Below are 25,985 nucleotides of genomic sequence, written 5' to 3' on the forward strand. Positions count from 1 at the left end.
GACTGCTCCAATCAAAGTAGCAGGGTTGTGTGAGACTGGGAAGAAAAATGAACTCCCGATTGAGGAATCTCCACTGATTTTGACCCTTTCTATCTCTAGACATTCAAACCTAGATGCTTCAAGGTGATTTTGAAAGTTAAGCAAAAGAGCAAAAAGAGGGTTGGACTCTCTCAGGTACGGCCATCTCATCAGGCCGGATGAGCCATATTCCCTGGAAAGTCAAGGATTTGTTTTCATAGCACAATATTGCCTCATGTCAGTCCTATTTACACTGACTTTACTGCATTGAAACTGCTGTCCTGGGGAGCTGTGTGACGGTGCCACATGTTGCTTTTCCACTGGCACCACCTGCGCTGCTCGTACCACACCTTCCTTTGCACTTCGTGGCAGCTCCTGCGTGGCAGCACGCACACCCCTGTGTGGGCCTGGCACACCAGCGGGGACTTCCCGGCATGTGCTCTACAGCAGAAGGCAGGTTTTGTAATATTTTGCTGCACATTTGCCTGTGCTAGTACCAGGAGCGAGTAGTGCTTATTCCTGAGGCAACGTCACTTCTACTCACATGCCAAGCCCTTTCCGAGCAGGCACAGCCAGCCGAAACAGGCATCTTCCTCTGGTAACTACAAGCAGGGACTAGAGTGAAGCTGCCGAGCCTCCTTTCAGGAGGTTGTGGGAGTAAAGAAGAGCCTGATCCCAAATCTGCAGATATGATCTAAGATATCATCTTAAGATATCATCTAAGGCCTTGGCTATTTGATTAGAATTCCTAGTTCCATAGTATTTCCTTAGACTTTTCAGGACTCGGCTTTGAGTAAGTTTACTAAAACTGCCTTGGTGACAATTGCTTTCCATAGTTCATCCTTTTATGCCTACTTGGTAGTTATTTCTTGTTTACTGCTCTCTGAAAATGAATGTTCTTTTCCAGAAAAGAATGAAAGAATATGTAGGAAATATATATGTGCTTAATATTCTTATTTTCTTTTTTCTAAAGTAACTGCTATATGAGCAAATCATAGCAGGCCATGTGCAATTACTCAGTGGACCATTCCAGTACTTAATATATAGCTTGGGAAAGTTGTGAGTTTTCTATCACAGAAACTCTGAATACAGAGTAAATAAACAAGGATGTGACACAAATTGGACCCTGCTTAGAGGCAGTGTATCAGTGTTCAGGTGCTTTTTTACTTAAAAGAAAAAGGCAAATTTCAAGCAAAACAAGAAAAATCCATCTTACTTGGTATGATGTAATGGTTTTCTTGGATAGCCAAATAACATTTGAGCTGCTCACATTTCACTCTTTTCACCATCATTTTTATTCATCTGCTTATATTTGGCTGGATATTTCAATAATATTTTTGCAGTTGTGCTGAGATTGTGTCTTCTAAGATCTGATGAGCCAGCAGTGGTCTGTAGACAACCTATTGAGAAACATTGGACTAGATGACTTCTAAAGGCCCTTTCTGGCCATATGCTTTAAGACCTTGCTAATATGTTACCTGGCACCCTACCAGCACCAGTAAGAGTAAGGGTATGAGATCATCTTCTGGCCTTTTTCACACATACTGTTATAAGCTACCAGGGCAAACATAAATGTTTACTGCTGCTGTTTGCAGACCCTTCATCTGAATCTCATTCTTTCTGTGACCTTTTTTTCCTGGAAAACAGCAAATTTTGTGGCAAAAGGGAATCATCTGTAAATTCTCATTTAGTTCTACTTCTTTTATTTCTAGTAAAATATCCCAAATGACAAAACAATGTGTAATCAGTTTAAAGGCCAGCCTGGATGGATACAGCTTTACAGCTAATATTTTATGAGTTTTTTTTTTTATGTGTGTGTGTGAGAGAGAACTCTGAATCAATATGGTTGTCAGCATGGGAAATATATTTAATTTTCCTTCACAGCTGTTTTTATCAGCCTTCTTGTCAAGCATTAATAAACAGTTGATAAAGCTCTCAGAGAAACTTGTCATCCTGCATACCAAAAGTGCTTTTTCCAACCTGCCCCTTCTGTTGCCTAGCAAAGGTTTAATGCTTTAGTCCAGTCAAGAGTTGGAGAAGCCTTAGAAAAATCCAGGAGTGGTTACTCAAGTGGCAGAGGTCTGAACCCAGGGCTGCTTCTCATGTGAACTGAGAGGATGGATTATTGCACTGGAAACATGACCACTTGTTTATTGAAGGGCTGCTTTTTGCTGTTTGCTGATCTTTATCGATAGCTCCGCTGCTCCAGATGGAATTTCTCACTCACAGATGGGGGCTGTGAGCGAAGTGAGGGCAAAGCACTCGCCACCACGCTGTGAGCTCAGAAGTGAGCCTATCTGCAGGATGACTTGGTAAAGCCTGTTCTACACTAATGCTTTCAAAAGCCTTGACTAAAAACCTTCTCCCACTGAAATTACTAAGGGCATTTCCATCACCTTCAGCACAGTCAGTGTCTCTTGCTGAAGAAGGAGGAACTTAACGACCGAGTGACTTCGCTGCTGACAGAGACCATATCTCTTCTCAGTGGTGGCCAGTTACAGGACAAGGGGTAATGGGTACAAGTTGAAACACAGGCAGTTTCATCTCCATGTGAGGAAGAACTTATTTCCTGTGAGGGTGCCAGAGCCCTGGCACAGGCTGCCCAGGGAGGCTGTGGAGTCTCCTTCTCTGGAGGTCTTCCAAACCCACCTGGATGCCGCCCTGTGCCACATGCTGTAGGTGTGCCTGCTGGAGCAGGGGGTTGGACTAGATGATCTCTAGAGGTCCCTTCCAACCTCAACCAGTCTGTGATTCTGTGATTCTGTGACATGATTAACCTAGAAAGTTGTATGATTTTTCTAGTGCTCGGGAATTTCTGTCTTTCAGTCAAAATTACTGCATGTGTGTAGAATATATTTGTTCAGGACACCTTGCTGTCAGTGAACATTGCTGTGTTGGCCTGGCAGAAGTGACTCAGTAGAACAAGTGTGCCACTGGGTAAATGATGTTTGGGGTGAGAAAATTGAATAGTCCTTTGGCTTAAAAAACATGGCTATTACTGCTCTTTTAATTGTAGTCACTTTAGAACTTGAAGGAGCTTGAAACTTAAGAGAGCTTGAGTTCTGAAAACATATATGTGAAAAAGGACATTATTTAATGTGAACTTTTGTCTCAGTGTTTTGTGATCTTGAAAGATCACAGGAGACACAAGAGTGACAAGTTCTTTCTTTTGAATATATGGAAATTTTAATAGATGTCATCTTGCAGCATATTGGTTTTATCATCATGACTTCAGCCAGTCCCAAGACATTTATGGCTTAAGAAGTTTGTCCCTGATAGATGATGATTTTCCCAGAGTACATTCATAGAAAAAGAAATAAAAACTTTTCATTAAGAACTGAACTCTTGTGAAAGAGCTTAATCTGCAGTGGAGCACCAGGACACTCCCAAAGGCTCCGAGCCTGCTTATCTCATTTTTGTAGAGTCCCTGTGTTACTTTATATTTAGATAACATTACATCAAATTCTGACTTTTCTTTGTGCCTGTGTAAACCCCAATAGCCTGACATGACATTATTGGAGGCACTTTGTATTACAGTGTAAGTTGTCCTCTGATAGCTCTGGTTCAAAACATATTATTTCATAAATCAATACTGTGGCTATACAAAGGTGCTTTAATATCAGCTGTAAAAACTTACATGTTTTATTTGCAGAGAAAATGCAACTGAAGCATTGCCCATTTTGCTACTGTCTCTTGAGCTTCTGGTAGGGAGAATCACAGCCGAATTGGAAAACAGATGTAAGACTTAATATTAGTTTTGTCTTCATCCTTTTTGTGGACAAGGCATGCAATAAATGCTCCTGTTACAAATGTGCTTCGCCTGTGCTGCCTATATCTGTGTGCCATCATGGGGCAAAATACATGAGGTAATTTTACCATCCTAACTGTAATCTAATATTAGACATTTAGAATGATTTGTTGTAAATGCTTAATAGTGGATTTAACTGAAAAGTATTTATTTGGATCTTAGACCATAGCGGCATGATTTGGCGAGGTTACAGAGTGGATATTTACCAGGATGATAGGGAGGCAACCAGGGGAATGAACATCTAGCTAGAGATTATGGGAAGCAAACATTTCAGGTCTGTCTACACCCTATATAGGAAATGCTCTAATAGATCAGTTACCACAGCTTTACTAGTTAAAAGGCAGAATCAAGGTCAGTTTTGCAGAAAATGTTTGTATATGTATATACACAGGTACATATATATACACACATACATATGTATGGCTATTCTGTGATCTATATGCAATGAATCAGTGGTGCCAAAATTGAGTTTATAGTGGACCAATGTTCACTTCCTAACAGGGGCAGCAGCTTCCCAGGCCAAGGAGCGAGTGAGTGCTGGGACTTAAAGCACCTCTCAGTGACAGGGGAGATTTAATCTGTACTTTGAACTTTGTGTGCAGTGAGCTGCAGACACCTTGAAATCTAAAGCATTTTTATCAGGGCAAATTGATTTTGAAAAGACATAAATGCGGTGGAAAAATACATGAATGCAAGAATTTATAAATTATGCACAAATATTGCAATTGGCAACAAAAATGGACATTCAGCTTTCCCTTTTCACCCAAAGGGCTTGTTTCTAACCTTGCAACCTTCTTGTCTCTCACACAGTAGATTTATTTAATTCCCATTAATAGGCACTGTGTGTGTATATTAAAAGGATGAAATACCAGATACTTTTGAATCAAATTTTGATGCAGTGAAAATAAATACAGATGTTTCACATAGTCAGGCTTCCCAGGCAGATAATTCATAATTTAACCAAATGTTCTTGTGCTATTAATGACTTTTTATTAGGAGCATTCTAATACATTTATTTACAGAATCTAACATTTTATTGGCAGCAGGCACTACAGTCCACTTTCTGTAAAGTCAGCCTGAAGATTATTATTTAAAGCAGAATCAAAGGCTTACAAAGAAGAGATGGATTTAGCTCCCATGAGGTGATAAGGAAAATTGCATTGAGCCGATGGAGCAGAAGGTTAGCTTACTGCACTCTGGAGTAGGGAGATATGAAAAGCAAAAGACAACAGGAGTAAATCACAGGATAAAGCCATTAAGTTATTTCATGGAATGCCCTGGAAGAGAAAAACATGAAAGGCAGGAAGGAGATGTATTATGTTTTACACCTGCATATATATATATATATACATATATACACACACACACACACACACACGCACACAGAGTTCTAGTGTGACCTGTGTGCTGAAGGGCTTTAAACAGCAAAATAAGGGAGTGGGGGTGCTTTGAGATGCCCTCTTATTCTTCCACCAAAATACCAAATAGCAGCTCAAGATGATTCAACGAGTCGATGTCCGTATAAAAGTCTTTAAGGTGATCCTTCCAAAAGAAACCTAAAATGGATGCAGGAGGAAAATGGAGACTTGGTTTTCCCTCACTTTAAAGCTGCCAGAGCACCACCAGCAGCAGTCTCCTGCTTTGAATGAAGTGGGGTTTTCTCTTACAACGTAAGTCGCTGTTGAGATCAGCAACAGCTCGGAGTTGCTTGGGGCAAATCAAGATAGTTGTGAAGAGCACTGTGTGTTAGGCCTAAAGCTGGGCCTAAAACATATGGGTCCAGCTGCTCTTGGCAATGGGCTCTCCAGAGAAGTGAGCTTGAAAAGCTCTCCCTCCATCTCATGGGTGCCAAGGAGAGAAAAATATTCAGGGATGGGACAAGTTTTCCAACACTCCATAAGGCAAATTTAAAAAAGATAAAATAACAATCTGTCTGAATTCTCCAAGGGCGCATAGTCCCATTGCAGTGACACAGGGAGTTTGAAAGGCAGTGAAAAACTCCCTGCATTTGGTAGCAGCAGTGGTTGATACCATTACATGGACTTACTGGTTTATCCCAGCACTGCAACACTCTCCAATTTTCTCTATAATTCTTAGCATTAGAGAGTGTTTCCCAGCTATATGCTGCATTGAATAACCCAAATACAATATTTGTGAAGTATTTTTTTCAGACTTATCTTAAACACCTTCTGACTGACAAATTGTATATTCTCTCTCTACTACGAAAACCTGGTAGTCTGGAAAGAGCAGTTTTATAATGCTCATTGTATCACACAGATCATAACAAGGAGACAGCCAACAGAAAGCGTTTTCCATAGAAACAGAAGGTTACAGTGGAAATGCTGAGTCTTTTCTCAATGAGAAATAGCACTAACGCTGATTACTCTGCTCATTTAGTCTCTGAAGGTATCTCTATCCTATAAAATTTCTACCATTATGACCTTTGCCTGCCTTTTTATCTGATCAAAATTTTGGCTTCAGGTCTTAAGAACACTAAACACATTGGATCAGTTCTTCCTTTAACTAGTATTTCTAGTATCTCTATCAGAAATTTTATGTTTGCACAGTAATATTAAACCACTCAAAGCAACTGATACTTCTGTATAGCAGGTCAGGCAAAGTCTGTCCTCAGTTACCCATAATAATTCAGCAGCAGTTTAACTGTTACAATAAACATCTTTTTGTTTTTTAGAGGACCTCAAGGTGATTTATAAAGGAATTCAACAGATGGAGGAAAGCTAAATAGTGAAACTCTGTCACAGGATGTTGTGGATGCCAAGGGTTTATATGGGCTCTTAGGGGAGTTGGACAAAATCATGGTAGAAATGATTTTCCACGAATTCCTCTGGGCTGTTACACCTAGAGGAACCACTTCTGATGCAGGAAGTCATTGACCTGCAATTTTCTAGAAGCTGATAAATGTATCCTGGGGAAATGACACTGTTCTGCTCAGGGTAAGTTCCTTCTGCCTCCACTACAGACATGGTAGGACACAGGTCTAGGTTGAAATGTGGTCTGACCGGATAGGGCTGCTCTTCTGAATTGCTTAAGGCAAACTGGGACATACAGAAAGACTCAATCTTCTCACCATGTAACTTCTGATACAGGAACAAGACAATATTCCATCTGTTTGGCAGAAATGGATGAGGACAGTCTTTCATCTCTTGTGTCAGGACCCTGAGTGCATCTCCCACTCTTCGGGAGATTTGGCAGCCTGGGCTCAGGGCCAAGTTAGAGATCACGCAGCTGATGACCTTGGGAAGAGGCCTTGTTGGGCCCCCCTTTTCACCTGAGATCTGCTTTTAAGCTGCGGCTCTGGCCCCTCCAACCAATCTACATCCCACCTGTGACACATCCCTGCTGTGTCACAGACACCGTGCCAGTCCATGGAGCTCTGCTGATCCCGACGCTGACCTTGACCCATGAACTGACTTCCTCGCCCGACCTCAGACCAGCCAACCTCGAACCCCAGGGACTTACCCGATGAGTGGACTGTGGCTGCCCCGGCTCCTGTCCCGCTCCTGCCCTGCTCACCTCAGGCACCTCGGATGGTGGCTCAGGGAGCGGGCTCTGACGGGGAGGGTCCTGCCCTGCCAGCCATGTGACTGTGCTGGGCTCCTGGCTCCCCAGCCCTTGCACCTCACCTCTTTGTCGTGCCACATCACCGTCCTTATCCCATCTGGAGTCCCTGTGTGCCGTGAGCAGATTGTTGGCCTGAACTCTAATCCACTGACCATCTGCATTTGGGGCACCGAAGACGGGACAGGCTGGGGTTTTGTGCACTTAAGCTTCTGTGCACTTATGGCTGGGGGACAAACGCATACAGCCTGACTGTCACTCCCCCATCACATGTCCTGCTTGCCCCTTGCCATGAGGAGGCAGCCTTGCTTCCAGTGATACCTGTTGTGTGCACACGGCTGCTCAATGAACGCCACCAGTGACAGCATAGCGACGATAAAATGATGTTACACGTGTCTTGCTCGGGTTCTGTAGAAGCACCTTGGCAGGAGTTTGTCTTGACTTCAGCCTGGAGAAAGATAGATTTGAGTTAAAACAAGGTTTATTGCACATTTGATGTCACCCTATCATAATGAAGTAGTCAGCATATTCCAGTTACCAGCACATTGTTTATCAGCTTATGGAGTGTTGAGTTAGTAACACAGTCTATGGGGCCAGATGGGATTCACAGATTCACAGAATATTTAAGGTTGGAAGGGACCTCTACAGATCATCTAGTCCAACCTTCCTGCTCAAGCAGGCACACCTACAGCATGTGGCACAGGGCGGCATCCAGGCGGGTTTTGAAGACCTCCAGAGTAGGAGACTCCACAACGTCCCTGGGCAGCCTGTTCCAGGGCTCTGTCACCCTCACAGGAAAGAAGTTGCTCCTCACCTGGAGACGGAACTTCTTGTGTTTCAGCTTGTGGCCATTACCCCTTGTCCTGTCGCTGGCCACCAGTGAGAACAGCTTGTCCCCTTCCTCCCTGCATTCTCCCTTCCTGAACTTATACATATTAATCATATCCCCTCTGAGCCTTCTCTTCTCCAGAGAAAACAGGCCCAGCTCACTCAGCCTCTCTTCATACGAGAGATGTTCCATTCCCTTAATCATCCTGGTTGCCCTTCTCTGGACCCTCTCGAGAAGCTCCACGTCCCTCCTATACTGGGGAGCCCAGAACTGCACACAGTACTCCAGGTGCGGCCTCACCAGAGCTGAGGAGAGGGGCAGAATCACCTCCCTTGACCTGCTGGCAATACTCCTCCTGATGCAGCCAGGATCCCATTGGCCTTCTTGGCCACGAGGGCACACTGGTGACTCATGGTTAACTTGGTGTCAACCAGGACTCCCAGGTCCCTCTCCGTGGAGGTGCTTTCCAGCAGGTCGACCCCTAATCTGTACTGATGCCTGGGGTTATTCCTCCCCAGGTGCAGGACCCTGCACTTGTCCTTATTGAACCTCATGAGGTTCCTCTCTGCCCAACTCACCAGCCTGTCCAGGTCCCTCTGGATGGCAGCACAGCCCTCCGGAGTGTCGGCCACTCCACCCAGCTTGGTGTCATCTGAAAACTTGCTCAGGGTGCATTCCGTGCCCTCGTCCAAGTCATTGATGAACAAGTTGAACAGCACTGAGCCCAGCACTGACCCCTGGGGGACACCACTGGCCACAGGCCTCCAACTGGGATCCACCCAAGAGTTCTGAGGGAGCTGGCAGAAATGCTCGCCAAGCCGCTCTCCATCATCTATCAGTAGTTCTGGTCAACAGGGGAGGTCCCAGGCAATTGCAGACTTGCCAATGTGATGCTCATCTACAAGAAGGGTCAGGTGGAGGATCCCAGGAATTACACTGACAGGCCTGACCTCGGTATCAGGGAAGGCTATGGAGCAGATGATCTTGAGGGCAATCACATAGTATGTGTGGGACAACCAGGGGATCAGGCCCAGCCAACATGTGTTCATGAAAGGCAGGTCCTGCCTCACCAACCTGATCTCCTTCCATGACCAGGTGACTCGCCTAGTGTATGAGAGAAAAGCTGTGGACATGGTCTGCTTAGATTTCAGCAAGGTGTTCAACACAATCTCCCATTGCCTTCTGCTGGAGAAGCTGGCAGCTCCTGGCTTAGACAGGTGGACTCTTCACTGGGTGAAGAACTGGCTGGATGGCCAGGCCCACAGAGTGGTGGTGACTGGAGTTAAATCCAGCTGGTGACCGGTCATGAGCCATGTTCCCCAGGGGTCAATGTTGGGGCCCATCCTCTTTTATATCTTTATCAATGACCTGGAGGAGGGGATGAGTTCACCCTCAGCAAGTTTTCAGATGACACCAATCTGGGAGGAAGAGTAGATCTGCTGGAGGGTAGGAAGGCTCCCAAGAGGGATCTGGACAGGCTGGACCAATGGTCTGAGACCAACCGTAGGAGGTTCAACAAGGCCGAGTGCTGGGTCCTGCACTTTGGTCACAACCACCCACTGCAGCACTGCAGGTTGGGGCAGGGTGGTTGCAGAGCTGCACGGCAGGAAATGACCTGGGGGTGCTGGTTGACAGGCGGCTGCACATGAGCCAGCAGGGCCCAGGTGGCCAAGAAGGCCAAGGGCCTCCTGGCTGGTATCAGGAGCAGTGTAGCCAGCAGGAACAGGGAAGTGATAATTCCCATATACTCAGTGCTAGTGAGGCCGCACCTCAAATACTGTGTTCAGGTTTGGGCCCCTCACTACAAGAAGGACATTGAGGAGTTGGAGAGTGTCCAGAGAAGGCCGATGAAGCTGGTGAAGAGGCTGGAGATACCAGACACAGACCATACGAGGAGCGACTGGGGGAGCTGGGCTGTTTAAGTCTGGAGAATGGGAGACCTTGTTGCTCTCTTCGACTACCTGAAAGGAGGTTGTAGTGAGACGGAGGTCGGTCTCTCCTCCAGAATAACTATGAATGGAACAAGAAAAACTGGCCTCAGGGGAGGTTCAGGTTAGACATTGGGAAGAATTTCTACATGGCAAGAGGGTGAAGTTTTGAAACAGGCTGCCCAGTGAAGTGGTGGAGTCACCATCCCTGGCAGTGTTCAGGAAACGTGTAGATGAGGCACTTAGGGACATGGGTTAGCAGGGATAGTGTTGAATTGCATACAGTTGGACTTGTTATTCTTGAAGGTCTTTTCCAACCATAATGATTCTATGATTCTATAGTTAATAACATAGCATATTTTGCAGTTGGAATGTGTTCTTCAGATTGGCCTCATGAGAAATGAAAACTGTGGCAGGTTTACTCTTCCTTCCTTCCTTTTCTGAGTTACTAAGTGTCAAATGAAGCTAGATGAACACCCTTGACAAATTATTATTTCTGTGCGCAAAAACACATAATTTAAGTTTCATCACAGTTTCCTGTCAACAAGTTCCAGTGTCGCTTGGAAAGGACAATTTCTGTTACCTTCTGCCTAGGCCAGAACTCAACCACATCCAGCCCCCGAATGAAAAAATACGTACTGCAAATCAGTTGCACAAACTGCTTCCTTCAGAGAAGAATCTGTTTATGTTAATAAAACTCTTCCACTCACGGATACGGACCATTTTTCCTCCTCTGGTCGTCTTTTCACCATACTACCTAACCTCAGAACCTCTCTCTGTTTCCTTATGGCCAATGGATTATGTTTCTTTCCTTTCTTCCTTTAAAAAGTGAGTTACATTTTTTCCTCCTAAGTCATCACATGTTGGTTCATTTGCATTTTTTGCTAACTCTGTATTTCCTCGTATTGTCTGTGTATGCTTCCCTTATACTTTGGGTTGAAAGCATTATAAATAAATTAACAACTCTTTCCCTCGATCTCCTGGGAAACAGCTTACAAAAGTCTAGTTTCTAATTCTTCAGAGCTGATTAAGGACTTGTGCCATGAAGCACCCAGGTCTGCACTCCAGTCTGTTCCCAGTTGGTACCTTTCTGTTAAACGTTCCCATTATGTACTGACATGTCCAGTCTTGCTTTAAATGGGACTAATATCTGACCTCTAAGATGAACTCCAGAAATTAAAAAAAAAGAAAAGAAAAAAAGAAAAAGAAGAGGAAACTTACCTTGTAATAATCTTCTATTTTATTCAAAAGGAAACCCACGTAAGTATCACTCATTTTGTAGGCTTCAGATGGCTTGCTTCTTCCTCTGTTCACACGGGGTAAATGAAGCACATAGGAGCTCAGCCTTTTTTTGCTGTAACTTCTTATACACTCTTACTTCCATCTGCCTCTGTCTTCTTGCCTGCTTTAAAGCACTAAGAATCTTTTCAATTGGTCATGGAAAAGCTTTTTTATAACTACTTGTTGCCATCATCTGTCTCATATCTTTGCATTTCTGCTTTTTTTTATTATTATTATGTGATGACACACTTGGCTATGGATAATACTGAAATAATACTGAAAATACCCTTCCATCCTATTCTCTATTCACACTTTTTTGATCACTATTCATAATGAGGGCAATACACACTGCTTGATGTCATTGAAATTGGTTATATATCCTCAGCAGTAGAGATCCAGACTATCTAAAATGGACAGCTAATTGAATCCCGAAATAATTTCTAGTGTATGTAAAAAGCAGAAAAAATGGATTGATAGGCAGTTACTAGGAAGAGCCTCCTTTGATGTATAAACAGAAAAAGGGCGTAAATCAGAAATACTTTTCCAGAAACAGTTTTCTGAGCAGTTAGACGTTTCCAATTAACTATATGAAATTTAGGAGCCTCTTGGCCAAGCTCTCATTCTACTTATCACTCTATGGTGTCACGCTGATTCTTGCTTTTGCTTTTTGTAGTCTTCCAACACATTTTTCTTTTTATCTCATCACTACAGCAGTGATCTGGCTTGAGAGGTAGGCTTTTAAAGGTGGAGTCTCTTAGGAAATAGGGTATGAGTTTCTCAAGTGGTACTAAGCAGCAGCTGACCTATTAATTGCACCTGGAGTTTCAGGTGCTCAGCACACCCTAAAGCTGGTCCTTGTCCTCCACCACATATCAAATGCCATGCATGCTTGCAATTATGTCCTATGGATCCTAGCATCTGCAAGACCCTCACACTCTGTTGTAGTGTAAGTCAAATTTCTCATATGTTACTTCCTCTGTTTGCTTACTTCAGCCTCCAAACCGAAGCTGAATCAAGCTTCAGAAAGGCAAGAGGAAGAAATCTGAGGTTATCTGGCTGCATTATCCATGAACAATAGTCCTTCATAGGTTGCTTTAAATGAGAGGAGGAGGCCCTAGGGTGAGCTTTTATGGAGCCAGCATTGCAGTTCTTCTCCCCCCTTTTTTTTCCTGTAGCATGTAGCAGTCTTATCAAGTGAAATGTTCTCGGGGAACATTTGGAAGGGCTTTGGAGAAGGAGAAGAGGAAATGTAGGCCTTGAGAAGGTAGGAGAAGAGGTTCTTATTTTTTTTTTCCTCAGCTGTTGCATTATCCTGGGAATAGTAGTTATGTAAAAAGAAAAGTTTTGCATAAACACATAAGAAAATACAGTATGGTATATTGTACACCAGGGTGAGCAGTAGAGGTGAGCTGGCAGAAGGTACAACTGCTATTTTAGTGAACTTGGTGTCTCCTTAAAATACAAGAGAAGGCTGTATCTCAAACCTGGCAGAATGCATGTGAAATTCATTGTTTTCTTCTCCTGGTCTTATCTGAGAAATATCTTGAAACTAATCCCAAGAATTTGTGGTTCTTGATCTTCTGTCTTGTTCTTCTGGCAAAGTTTAAGGGAGAGGGGGGAAGGCCCAACAACAAAGAAAAACTCTCTTATAGGGTTCCTCAAAATATATTGAGCCTCATTTCTGTAAATGTATCTGCAGCCTTAGTGCTTGATGTCCAGTGTGCTGATTTGCCAAAGCTTGAATGTGATGGCTACGTAATAGAGCACATCCTAGAGTATCTGGCCTTGTGGGACTGTCTTAAATACAAGGGCCTGTAAAACACCGTCCTGTGCTTGTAATTGTTCTCCACTCAAGTCAAACCTTTGTGAAACTGTTTTTGAATGGCGGCCTTCACAGTATGAGGTTTAAAAAAAACCCCACAAGTTCTCTTCAGAGGGGGAAGACTTGCATATGTGAGAAAAGGAAGGCAAATAAGAAATGGCTCCTTGATTGTAGCACTCTTTTCTCTGCATATTTTGTTCTGGCTAGTAACTTAGGGTGTTTTTAGATAGTCTAATTAATTTCCTTTGTCTGAAGGCAAAACTGAGGATGCTGAATGCACGACAACTTTATGGGAAGACTCGTTGCATTAGGCGGATGAGACTATGGGGATCTAATATGTTAGACCTTGGATGACAGGGAGCATGTTAGATGTGTGAACACGCTTGGCTAGCTGTCACAATCCTGGATTTCAGCTTGTCCTTACTACCTTTACCCTCAGGCACAATAACACTGCTCTGCAATCCAACAGTACAGTGAGAAAGACATTTTTGTGCTTCTTTGAGACATGTGTGAATAATTAGGTGATATTTTCTATTTCGACAAAGTCAATAGTCCCCAGCATGTTATGTGTTCAGTAGACAAAGGAAGCACAAAGGAATCCTGTTATCTAATTCCAGGATAGCTTCTTGTTGCTACGTGTGAGAAGCTCCTGTAAGAACAACTCCATAGGAGAGAGGGAAAAAAAATAAAAAGCCCTTCTCTGCTTCATAATTTTGTAATCCGAATACAGAGTTGCCAGCATTATGATGTAGGATAATTAACAGTGAAACACCAGTGGGGACAGAGGTATCAAATAAGATATCACTGGATCAGTATTGGCTCTGATATTAATTAATGAAAACATTAATTAAGGTTTCTATTAAACAGTCTGGAAGATAAAGCAAGCATTGATCAAATTTGTAGAGGCCAGAATGTAGTTACAGAATAATTGATCAAGAGATTTTAGCATAAGAAGCAAATTTTAAATAGGCTGAGATTTTAATTTAGATAAATGTTGAACAATACGCTAGAGGGTGACACTTCATAAAATGAGAGGCTGCTGATTGGAGACTGGTAATGGAGAGAAGAACTTAGGAGAGTGGGTGGCAAATGGGGCACAAATCCCAAAACTACAGAGTTTGAGAAAGACAAACGGCCTCCCTGAATGCACAGGGAGGAAAGGGAGGTCGTTTGTAGGAGCCACAAGGAAATCTGAACACTGTCTCCCAGGAATGGGAAAGGCTAGTGCACGTGAACAGTTTAACAAAAGAAAAACCTGGAGAAATGGGTGTTGCTTCTGAGCTGCTTCTCAGAGCTGTGATCCTTCTTTTCTGAGGGAGCTCATCTGGACCGAGGCCTAGGGAAAGCCGAGTTCCCATCACTGCCTGTTGATCAGCGTGACCCAGTATTCAGGGAGCTCGCTGCCTGAGCAGTGTTCAGGGCAAAAACAATGGAGTCAGGAAACTGCTCCATGTCTGCAATAGGTGGGAAGTGGAGAATTTCTGAATATGTCAGTGTCTAGCAACAGTTGTACACCCTAACTGGTCAAGGTAGGTGTTTACCAGCAAATATGTATTTTATGTAGTTATTTGTATGTAGGAGTATGACCTCTACACATGGATGCTGTATTGTGCTTAAGGACAGTGTTATGAAAACTCAGAATTTCAAACCAGGCCCATTGCCTCTTGTCCTTTCACTTGGCAGTGAGTGAGAAGGGTCTGGCTCTGTCCTCTCCCTCTCCTCCTTATAGGCAGATGCCTATAAACATGGCCCAGAGGCTTTTATTCCCCAGATAAACGGTCCCAGCTCTCTCAGCCTCTCCTCATATGACAGATCCTGCAGTCCCTGAATCATCTTTGTGGCCCTTGGCTGGCCTTGCTCCAGGACGTGCATGTTTCTCACACCGGGGAGCCAAGAACAGGACACAGCAGTAGAAACACAGAGCTTTCCCTTAGCAAATCCAGCCATCAATGATGTTTATTGAGGCTAGTGATCATATAATCAAAACAAAAATACAGGAAGTGGATGAAGTGTTAACCAGCATGGAGCAAATGCAGTCTACTCACAGATGGGAAATGGTTTAAATTTTATGCTAACAATTGTGATAGAATCCGTTATTATTTATCAAAGCAATAAGGTGGGGGTGAGGAGGAAGACTGCAAATTCTTCTTGCAACAGTACATGAAGCCAAGGTGCAACACTCTTTATGCAGAGTGGCTATGCCTAAAGGAACTGAATGCTATAGTTTTTTGGAGGAGAGAAGAGTCCTTATCCTTTGCAGCTTGGAATAAAGATTGTTTAAGATGAAATTTCCTGCCTGAGATGATAGGAGCAGCTGGCAAAACAGTTCATGGTGAGCAAGGCTTACATGTTGCTACCTGTCCAGCTACTGCCAGCTTGCAGTGGAGTAGTAGAATAAGGTCTGTATGTGTCCATCAGCTCCTTCTATGTGTTTTCAGGCTGTTATACTTGCCCAATCAAAAACAAAACAAAGGAAAAAAGAACCCAAAACCAAAAAGCATTTACCCCTCTTGCACCTACACCTTGGTGCTGTTTGTGCGTTTTGGCCGCTAGTAACTTTAAAAAAAAATAGCAATAAAATAATACGGGACGGGGGTTGGCTAAGTGCTGCGTGGGAGCTGCTAAATTCACCTTGACTGATACTATACACGCTAATTGAGCAAACAGCCTAATGCTGTTCTTGTTGATATTGGATATGTGCCATGCCAGAGCTGAGGGATTTATTCTCCATTGTTTGCTGTTTTCTGAACACATAATGGATCGCTCTTTCAGGATAAATTGGGCTCGTTCTTAGGTAAAGCTTAAGTGTTTAAGTTTCTCTTTTCCTTTTAAATGTATCGTGGCCCAGGAAGCTGGTGGTTTTCTTTAATAAAAATACATTGCATAGCAACACAAAAGTGTTTTTTTCAGGTGTCAGAGTCCTCATTTGGAATTTTTTGTCACATTATATTAAACTGGAGAAGAAATGAGAGATTTTCACCACAGATAGTAAAACTAAAGGATCCTGACAGCTAATACTGTATGTTGAAAACCTCTCTCTGCTTTTCTTGGCTGGTTAGCGTCTGTGTTAAAGGGCTGGGGGGAAATCAGTGATATATAGCATTAGCCTACTCGTGTTCATGCAAGTTTTTCTCGAAAAAAAGGAAGAAAGCTTGCATAATATTTCACCATTTCTTCGTGTCACTGAAGCTTTAAGGGGCTATTAAAATGTAGAATCCTGATATCAGCTAAGGCAAAGTTATACAGAAATGAGATGACGCATCTTTCCACGCTCCAGTCACCTGAATTGCTGTAGATGTCTCGCGTGGTGCTCGGTAAATACCCATATGGCCTATATAAGAGGTGGGTGTAGAGTAGCTGCAACAGCCCCATTTAGCAGAGCCTGCAGAGAGCCTGCAGAGAGGGGGTCCATTACTCTGGCAGAGCTTGATAGGGTCTTTCAGAACTTTGCACACACCTACAGCACGATTTTCAGTGATTTTTGGTGAACTGGCATAAAAGGTAGCACTGTGACTGTAAATGTGGCTTGTCTGTGGCTTGTGCTGCAGCTTTATTACCTTCATCCCCGCTGTGCTGACAGCGATGCTGACTTGGCAGCGTGCTGGCCATGAAGGCTCTCGTGCTCTGAGGGGCCTCTGTTCTGCTCAGCCCCTCCTGCCTTCACAGCAACACGGGCACTTGGCAGCTTCCCGTGCTCATGACTCCCGTTTTCCTCCTCTTGGCTGTCCAGGTGGTCGGAGCCACACACGAGCGAACAAATGAGCTAGAGCAGAGGGGCAGCACTCCTGCCTCAGCAGGGCCGTGTACCCCAGTGAGGGCAGGTGAAGAACTGTGCAGAGAGCCTCAAATGGGCTCCTATCTCTGCATAAGGGAAACTGGAGGATCACCTTGTAGGCGGGCCTGGTGCCATCCAAACAGATGGGCTGGAGTGTAAGCAGCCAGGCAGTCATTTAGGAACATAAAATGCATTTGCTGAGGGCAGGAGTCCAAGCATGAAATGTCAGGACGGTTGCCTCTGTCAACCTCCCCTATCTACAGGGAAGAACATGTGCGAGTAGCGTGGGATGAGCTAATGCGCAAAGCAAGCACTAAAATCCTTCCTGGATCCTTGCTTGCATCCATTCAGAGATTTTATTTTTTTCTTAGCTAAGAAACCTTAAAGGGAAAAGCTGAACAGGCCTGAAAAGCAGTATTATTTCCCCAGGACAACAGTCATTTTCCATCAAGAGTGCTGTTAAGGTAAGGAAATGTTTTCCTTTGCCCTCTTGCAGTGTGCAGAAAGCCCATAATGTAGCTCTAGCTGCTTAGTGTTTGGCACCTGTATTTAATAGCTTCTGGAAAAACTGGATAGTGTTAGGCGAGCTCTGCATTTATTGTAGCTAGAAACACACGAGTAAAGATTGGAGAGCTTTTGCTCAGTTAATACCCAGTGGCTGTGGAGCTGTAGGGAGGATGAATTGTCTAACCATGGTAAGAAGCCAGCTCCTCCCGCTGGGACTCCCCTGTGCGAAAGCAGCAGCAACAAACCAACCTTTCCGTAATTCTGAAACCCAAGAAGACAGTTTAAGATGGTAATTGCTGCAAAGCTGCTTCCCTGCTTTTGTAGTCACTGTAAAAGCCAGGCAAACGCTACTTGTCTGCTGATCAAATGTGCAGACTGCATAAGGGCTCAGAGAAATAGAAATGTAATGACCTAAAAGGAACTGAGCTTGCAGGTATGGCTGGAGACAAGGGCCCTGACTGCAGCCCAGGCTTTATGTAAGCCTACATTGTTATGCCCAGTAACTGGTGCCTTGCAGTTCCAGTTTAGAAAGTAGGGAATGAAAGAATGCATTAATCTGGCCGGAATCCACATAACAGGATTGCATGCGGAACAAAAGTGAAACCAGAGAGCGCAGTTGGTGAAATACAGCTTGAGGAAGAGGGAGAAAATATGCTGGAAAGAGCAGTTTGCTAACCTCTTTACTGCAGCTGAACAAGCTTAAGGAGGCATTAGGGTTTATCCTTTGTGATGAGAGGGGCAGAGAAACGCAGGACCTAGTCAGTATTATTCTATTTTTGAGCAGGATATTCTTACCAGAAGTAGGACTGTTACAGCGCAGAGACGGGGAAATGATTTGCATTTGGTGGAACTGCCTCCCAGTTCCTCCCAGCTCACACCCTCCTGGTGGCATTTTAACACTGCTCATTTGTTGCGGGCTCTGCATTTGATGTGTGGGTTTTCACCAGTTGCTCTGCAGAAGCGAATTTTGCAACATCCAAGGACAGAAAACGGGCATTCAGATCTCAGAATCCATTCATGGAAGCTTCTTTGACTGCTCAGTTACAAGACTTGCTGAAATTATGGATAATCTTCTGCAAAAATCTTTCATCTCCTATTTCGTAAAGCGTCCGCTCCGTGCAATCTGGAAACTTGTATCTACAGTGAAAGACAAGAGGATTCAAGAAAAGGTAACTCCCCGCTACCCATCCCAGGGAAAAAAAGAAAAAAGAAAAGAAAAAGAAATAGAAAAAAATGCTTCAGATGTAACCCCCTGGGTAACCTACCTATATCTTAAAGGGCGAGAATTGGAAGTTTAACTGCAGGATTGTCTAAATTCCAATATCCTGAATTAATGGCATGTGTGTTTATTTTTGCAAAAATATAAGCTCTGTGACTTGGAGAAAATTTGCCCTGAGAAATAATAATTTGTGACTGAGGAAGCTACTTAAAGCAATTGGGCCCGAGACCGTATGGGTTTAAGTAGTCATTACATGTCTAGTGAGCATCAAAAAAATCCATATTTCAGCGCTATTATGCACCATTTTCAGTGTAATTTCAGTTCATTTTGAATCAGTTTTCACCACCCTAGCTGGCTGAAGAAACTTAAATTTATTTCTGCATCTGATAGTCTTGAACCTGCTTGTTACACTAAAGGAGATATATTGAAGAAAAAAATTTCTCAAATATGTGTATAAGAGAAGCTTGTGTTATCCTTTCTTTTAACTAGAAACATTATGCTCTGTTCTCCAGCACTGCAAGATCCTTGCTGACAAACCTGAGATCAGGTGAAGGGGCTGGTCAGTATTTGGACCCTTGGTTAAATCTGCTAAATAAAAGGTTGTGCACTTGTCAGTTAGCCTTATAACTCAGTTCCTTTAATCTTTTTCCTTGGCTTCAATGCCATATGCATATCCTTAGGGGAAAGGAATTGTTATTCAGAGCTGTTCTTTTTTTGAAAGAAATGGAGCCTATTTAGGAAGCAGGGAGAGAAGGGGGGAGTTCAGAGCTGGGCCGTCTCTGATGCCTTAGACTTTTTCTCATTCAGTGCATGCTCCATATTAAGCTCTGTGATTAGCATCCATAAGAAGCCCATAACAAGAGCTGAAATTCTGCCCTCCTTTGAAAGAGTTAATTTTTTTCCTTTGTGCATGTGTGTGTATGTGCACCAAACAGTGTTGACCAGCGTACTTGACTAAACAAGAAGTCAGCAGGCAGAAAAGGCACATTCCTTTAACATGATCTCCTCTGGACACAAGTACCCGTGCTGTAACTCTGGGGAAGAAAGGGGCGGAATCTGTTTTGTTTGGGTAGGGGAATGTACTCTCTTTCTCACTGGGCTTGTCCCGTCTTGGCCAAGGTGACACTCGCCAAATAATAACATTGCTGCTTGGCTCTGCAAACACAGGGGTGGAAAGTGCACTTGAGCTCTGCAGGTAGCCTGGCACTGTGTGCTCAAAGTAGGCTTTTATTTCTGGGAATTGTGTTCTTTTATCTAGCAGGGTAAGTCCTGGGGAATTGCTTGCGTAATACCAGCTCAATTTCTCTTAATAAATACTATCAGCAGATGAATAACTGATTTTTTTTTTTTTCACATTTCTGTTGTTGCTTTCTCAATATGTGTTAGATTTAAGCTCAGGAAGGCAGATGGGTTCTTGCTGGCTGTGCTATTCCTGTGTGCTGTTCTAACGGTCCTGGCCGGATGCTCCGAGTGCTGCTCGTGCAGTGACGGAGGCAGAACTGCCCCTGGAGGATGGAAGTGGCCCGAGTTGACTATTAACTTTGAGTTGTTCAAAGGTTTGTCCCGACAGCTAAACTTCAAAGGATGTGTAGATGAATTATAACTTGAACATGCATTGGCAGGGCTGAATGATACGGAGAGCCACCTGTAACTTGTTGCTAATCTTAATAATTGCATTTGTGGGGCTGTATCTTCAGTGTGATGTGCTTTTGATACTGCAACTCTAAATTGCTGGAAGAAATCAATTTAATTAAGGCAAGAATTCACAGGGTTATTAGACTGTTACCCCTTGACTGATGTGAAATGAACTGTGTTACCACTTTTCCTTCTTTTTTATTGCCCCACATTATGCAGTGAATGTAATGGGGCTTGTGGAACCACTGCTGTTCAGGGTGATACTCGAGAAAATATATGCATGCCAGGAGACTTGTCCACTGATCAAACATTGCAAATGAAATATAACACTAAAATAAATTTAGAGGTTTCAATCTCCTTTGTCACCTTTGTGTGTTTTAATGAGTTGCTTTTCACTCTGGAAACTAGACAGAACAGAAAATCCTGTGTACTGGTTGCTTAGAAACTTTAGGGAGAAGGATCGTGCGTAAGCAAAATCATTAAACACCAAATGTTTTGATAAGAAATAGAGCTGTGAAATGAGTATTGTTTGGAGCAGGCAGATTGTGGAAATTACTACAGTATCTTACAGAGTCCAAGAGATTAACAGATTTTAAGAAGGATGTGTATAGATAAGAACATCCAGACTTACAAGGATAAACTTGCTTGCTTCAGGGTATAAAGTAATCAATGGTTTAGGGAGATTATTTCCATATTGGCAGTGTATTAAATAATTGTTAACTTTCTTGGATAATCTTTCTGAATTATTCATTGCTGAACATATCGGACACAGGAGTTTGGATATGAACCAGTAGTGGGTTTTACTTAGGATACTCAGTAACTTTCTTTTCTAACTTAATCTTAGATGCTGTAAAGTATAAAAATATGAAAACTTCTTGACAAGCTTTATAGAAGTTGCATGAAAATGCATTTTTATGTCATTTGCTAGAGGTTTTTTGAGACTAAGTGACATTCTAACAGCATAGTTGAGCTTCAAATGTAATCCTAGTTAAACAAGGCTTTTATTTAGCTTGGTATAGCTATTTCTTATTGGGATTTTTTTTCCAAAGAACAATTCTTATCTAATTCCACACACTGAATTCTCCCATAGTAATGATTATAATGAGGTTCTTCAGAATGTGTGAGGTGTTTAATATTAATTCAGCTCTAGTAAGGAAATAAACACATGAGGTAATTCTAAACTCTGGCCTAGCAAGTGAAGCTGCCATTGACAGATGGTGTACAAATTGTTTTCTGGAACTTGAAAAGACACCAACTAAAAATAAACATGAAATAAAAAATAAGCAAGTTGAGAGATACAGAAAGGAAGATACTAGAGAGGAAGTTGAAATATAAGCTATGCTTTGGTATGGTAACTGCTTCTCTTGAGGGGGAAAAAGCCCTATGAATTTGAGCCTTGGAAGTAACTGCCAGCAGTCCCCAATGAGCAGCTCAAAAGCCCCGCAAATGAATTTTCCTCTAACTGTGCAATGGGTTTGTGGTTTTAACGGCATGTCAGGCTAATTCCAGTCAGCTCTGCAGGCTCATTTCTGAGTAAATAAATCAGAAAACCTTGCTTGCTCCTGCTGATAAAGCTGTAGTATAGCTATAAACATGCCATTTATTTTTATGTCAAACATAAAAGACTTAGTATTTCAAGGCCTTGTTTGAGGCCTCTCCACTTAGATGAAATATGACAGAAATTATGTATGTGGCTTGCTTAATGCTGTAGCTGATGAGAGGCTTATGTCCTTTCCTTTATGTTCAATTCATTTGGCAAAGCAAAACCTAAATTTTGCCTCTGATAGTTTGATTACACATGAACTAGCATTTAAAGAAAGGCCTTTTCTAGATTATTCCAAGGTTACTTTTTAAAATAAAACCTGGCAGTACAATTTTCCTGTTGAAAATACCAGTTGGAGCCAATTTAAGCTTTTTGCAAGAGAAACTGGGGGACAATTCCCCCAAGCATTTCATCAAAGACATCAAGCAGGGGAGAACCATCATGGTTCATATGCTGGAAAAGCTCCATTCAGTTTTGGTAACTTATCAAATATATCAAATTGTCTTTCCTTCAAATGACTGTGTCCTAACTGCTGTGACCAAGCAGGACCTTTGCAAGTCAGAGAGCTCAGTTGCTCTTGCAACACCTACAACAGAGCTTATCTGATGTTTTCTTATGTACTTCACTCTTCTCTCACTCTGCCTTTTGTTTTCCTGAGGTTTTTCTACACAGGGAATCAGCTTGGATTCCTTTATTCCTTACAGCTTTAAGGAATTAAAGTTATTCAGTTTTTAGTTATTTAAAGTATTAGTTATTCAAAATGGCAGTGGTGAATGCAAATACTCCTTTCTGTGTTGTCTCTAAATTTAGTCATTAAGTGCCAATCTACATTACTGTGTGTAACTGCGTCTAACATACGTGAGGCATCGCTGCTGAAACTGCAAGGCTGCAGAGCTGCCTTCTCTTGTCTTTAAGTCATAATCTGGGATTTGGGGCTCTCTTTAAGTGGAAAAGATTTCAGATGTCTGGTCAGCCTGGAGAAGAGGTACTGATGATGCAGCAAAGGGATCTGAAAAGGTACATTACCCCACAGCAGGATCTTGCAGGTGGTTACGCTGGTCTCTGCTCTGAGATTAACAGCACCTTCCACCACAAACCTCAGCCTCCCTCTGGAAACGGTGCAGCAGAAAGCTCCTACTCACAGTATCTTTTAATGCGTCCTGCGGCAGTATAATAATGATAATAATGCATACATTATTATGTTATAGTTTAGGAGAAATGAGATCTATTATTGCCTATGTTGTAACAGTGATAATGCTCGTACTACCACTGAGTTTGGTAGTCCAAGTACTATCACTGGTTTTAGGAAGAAGCCGCTTTCTGGGTGTTTCTTTTCTGTGTAAGGACAAGGTTGAATTTGTCTCTATTAGCGATATAATTAGTGCAGCTGGCTCTAATGCTTCCAGTATAAGCACTCTACAAAAGAAGCAGTTATTACAGATGACACGGTAGTTCTCCGCAAGGGCATATAAGAAATCTATATAGCTGTTAATGAAAACCTCATTACGATGGCTTTAGAAACACAAAGCTAAATTTGTTTAATGAGTGGTGTAGTTATTGGTATGCAAAAATTATGCATGCATTAAATTTTGGATGGCCTGTTAAAGGTCTTGCTTGTCCTGCATGACTCAGGTGCTGCAGTTTGTAGCTCAGTGGAGACCTGACTCATTTCTCTAATGAAAAAATAATGTCCCTAGCTTCCTTTCTTCCTTGTTTTGATGCACAAAGTCATTTCCCTGGAGTAGTATGTCTAAAATCTGAAATTCTTGGCACTGCTTTGAGGCTGAGGGGTATTACATTGTTTAATGCATAGTCGTATGCTTAATACCAGCATGCCAAAATGGTTCTCATTCCTTGCAGCTCCCTGAATTTCCTTAGAAAACCTTTCTCTATCTTCTAATAGACAGGAGTGGCTCAGGTGCCCTTTTAATCACAGTTGCTTGTCTCAAGCCCGTTGGGATGAATGCTCGAGGAGGGGCTGTGTCAGAATTCAAATGTACATTTCTATACATGAGACCTGCTCTAGCAGGGCCATGGAGGTTGTGGTCAGGATCTGGTGAAGTTTTCCACACAGAGGTTCAGCTGGTTCTTTCACCCTCCCCTCCTGCCAAGAAGATTTTCTTCTTGAATTACTCTGTCTGGTATTGAAGCTTGCCTGTTTTGCCCCTTCCCATAAATGTTTTTGAGTTCCCATTTTATGTTTATAGTTTATGTCTCCAGTGTTGTATCTCTGGCACACTGCAGGTTGTTTTTTTCAAGAATATGATATATATATTTAAAATAAGTAGTTTTCAGTATTGTTGTAAGAAAATAGCATTCAACACTAATTCAAACAGCTAAATTATTTCAAATATTAGGCTAAACAAGGGTCCTAATCTTAAGATGTCGAGCCTCTGCAGCGTTGTGGAAAGGGAACAGAAGCTGCACTTCCTTGGCATCTCAAACAGTTCATCCAGCTGTTCATGGATTGTGCCAGCTTTTAAATGAGGATCTAAGCTGTTCACATCCTTATTTTAAGATGACTAAATTAGACTGAATAGTCAGTACTTGTAGGTAGTGATATTTTGGGAGTTCTGCAAATGTTCTAATTTTGAAATTCCTACTTAAACCAGATAGTTGGCTGAAGAACTCTTGCTTCATGAACATTTACAATAGAATGATACTGCATTTTCTGAAATCCTGTTGGGTGCTTTTCACTCACACTCATAGATGGCATCTCCATTGATACCAGATTCTACACTTAGCAACAAGCTAATTCAGTCACGATGCTGGTCTACAACTCTTTAACTATTGGGTGGAAGGGGAGCAGCCTGGCTGTCATTCCCGTTAAAAATTTTACTAGATTTCTGAATTGTGGCAAAGTTAAAGAGCAACTAAGCCGGACTTTCTCAGCATATTGGAAGGACTGGTGTGTAGGACAAATGTGAGACAAGGATTTAAGGCCATGAGTTCTGATTTCAAAGTTGAGAAATATTCCATCACCCTGCACTGTCTTATTTGTATACAGATGATATCTTTTGAATTAAAAATTCCTCTGTCTCAGCCCATCTTGCTCCCTTCATTTTTATCCTGAGAATACAATTGCCAAATATAGATAGGGTAGGTTTAATTGCAGGAACCTTGATGCTTTACCTGATACCAGAAATAATAGCAAAAGATGGGAGAAGAAAAAAAAAAAATCCCACAAACCTTGGGTAGCATTTAAAGTTTGTAGATAGTCAAACAAATGCTGATAATCTCTATATTCTTAAGTGAATTTCTTCAGTTCTGCTCTACCAAAGTAACCCCCCTTCCCTTAAAATTGTACAGCATTTCTTGTAACTAGCTTTAATGAGAGACTGTTGCCTTACATTTGCATCTCAGGGCCTGTCACTAGCTTCATTATATGCTTAATCTGCCAGTCCTTTCCTCCTCTGGACTTTCAGATTTTGAAAAGCTCTGGCTATGTCCCATTTGTATGTGCTGATAAATTACTACAGTGTGTGCAGCCTGCCCTAGTGAGCGCTCTCGGGGATGCTGCACTCGCGCCGTGCCTGAGAGGGGCCTGGCTCCCTGTGCAGCTGGTAACACACTCACTGGTCTCTCCAGGAAACTCAGAGGGAAATACAGCAGCCCTAACTTTTTACCGTGTTTTAAACAAAATGAAAGCAGAAAATGCTTGAGATGCTAAACAAACAAACAAACAAACAAAACCATGAAGACAATTTTAAAAATAGAAATTCTAGTGTTGTCAACCCCATCAGCTTCAGAAATGACTTAACCTTTTGGATTGTCATTTTTATTTTTTTTAAAGGAAATTTTATTTGGCCTTTTCATTTTTCAGCTTTTTGGCTTTTCAAACACCTCTCTCTAGCTACAGGGATTAGAAGCCTTTTTTCCCCTCCTCTCCTCCCACGCCAGCAGAGGCAAACATTTGCTGCCATTACATAGTTCCAGGAACATCCTATGTCATGAGCACGTAATGTCATAACGATGTAAAATTAAATCCTAACAACTGGAAATGCATTAATGCAGCAATAACATAGGGATGTGACTCTTGGT

General features: G+C 42.5%; 1 protein-coding gene across 1 annotated transcript in view; it reads left to right on the forward strand.

Moving 5' to 3' along the window:
* The first annotated feature begins 17,442 nt into the window (after positions 1–17,442).
* ATP2C1 (ATPase secretory pathway Ca2+ transporting 1) overlaps positions 17,443–25,985 on the forward strand; it is a 59,936-nt gene continuing 51,393 nt past the window's right edge. Inside the window, exons 1-2 of the mRNA XM_026045511.1 lie at positions 17,443–17,504; positions 18,495–18,716. Of these exons, the coding sequence (XP_025901296.1) occupies positions 18,609–18,716 (108 nt within the window). The 5' untranslated portion in view covers positions 17,443–17,504; positions 18,495–18,608. The remainder of the gene's footprint in view (positions 17,505–18,494; positions 18,717–25,985) is intronic.

Source organism: Nothoprocta perdicaria, unplaced genomic scaffold (assembly GCF_003342845.1).
Source record: "Nothoprocta perdicaria isolate Ctin4 unplaced genomic scaffold, notPer1 scaffold_40, whole genome shotgun sequence".
NCBI classification, from domain to species: Eukaryota; Metazoa; Chordata; class Aves; order Tinamiformes; family Tinamidae; genus Nothoprocta; species Nothoprocta perdicaria.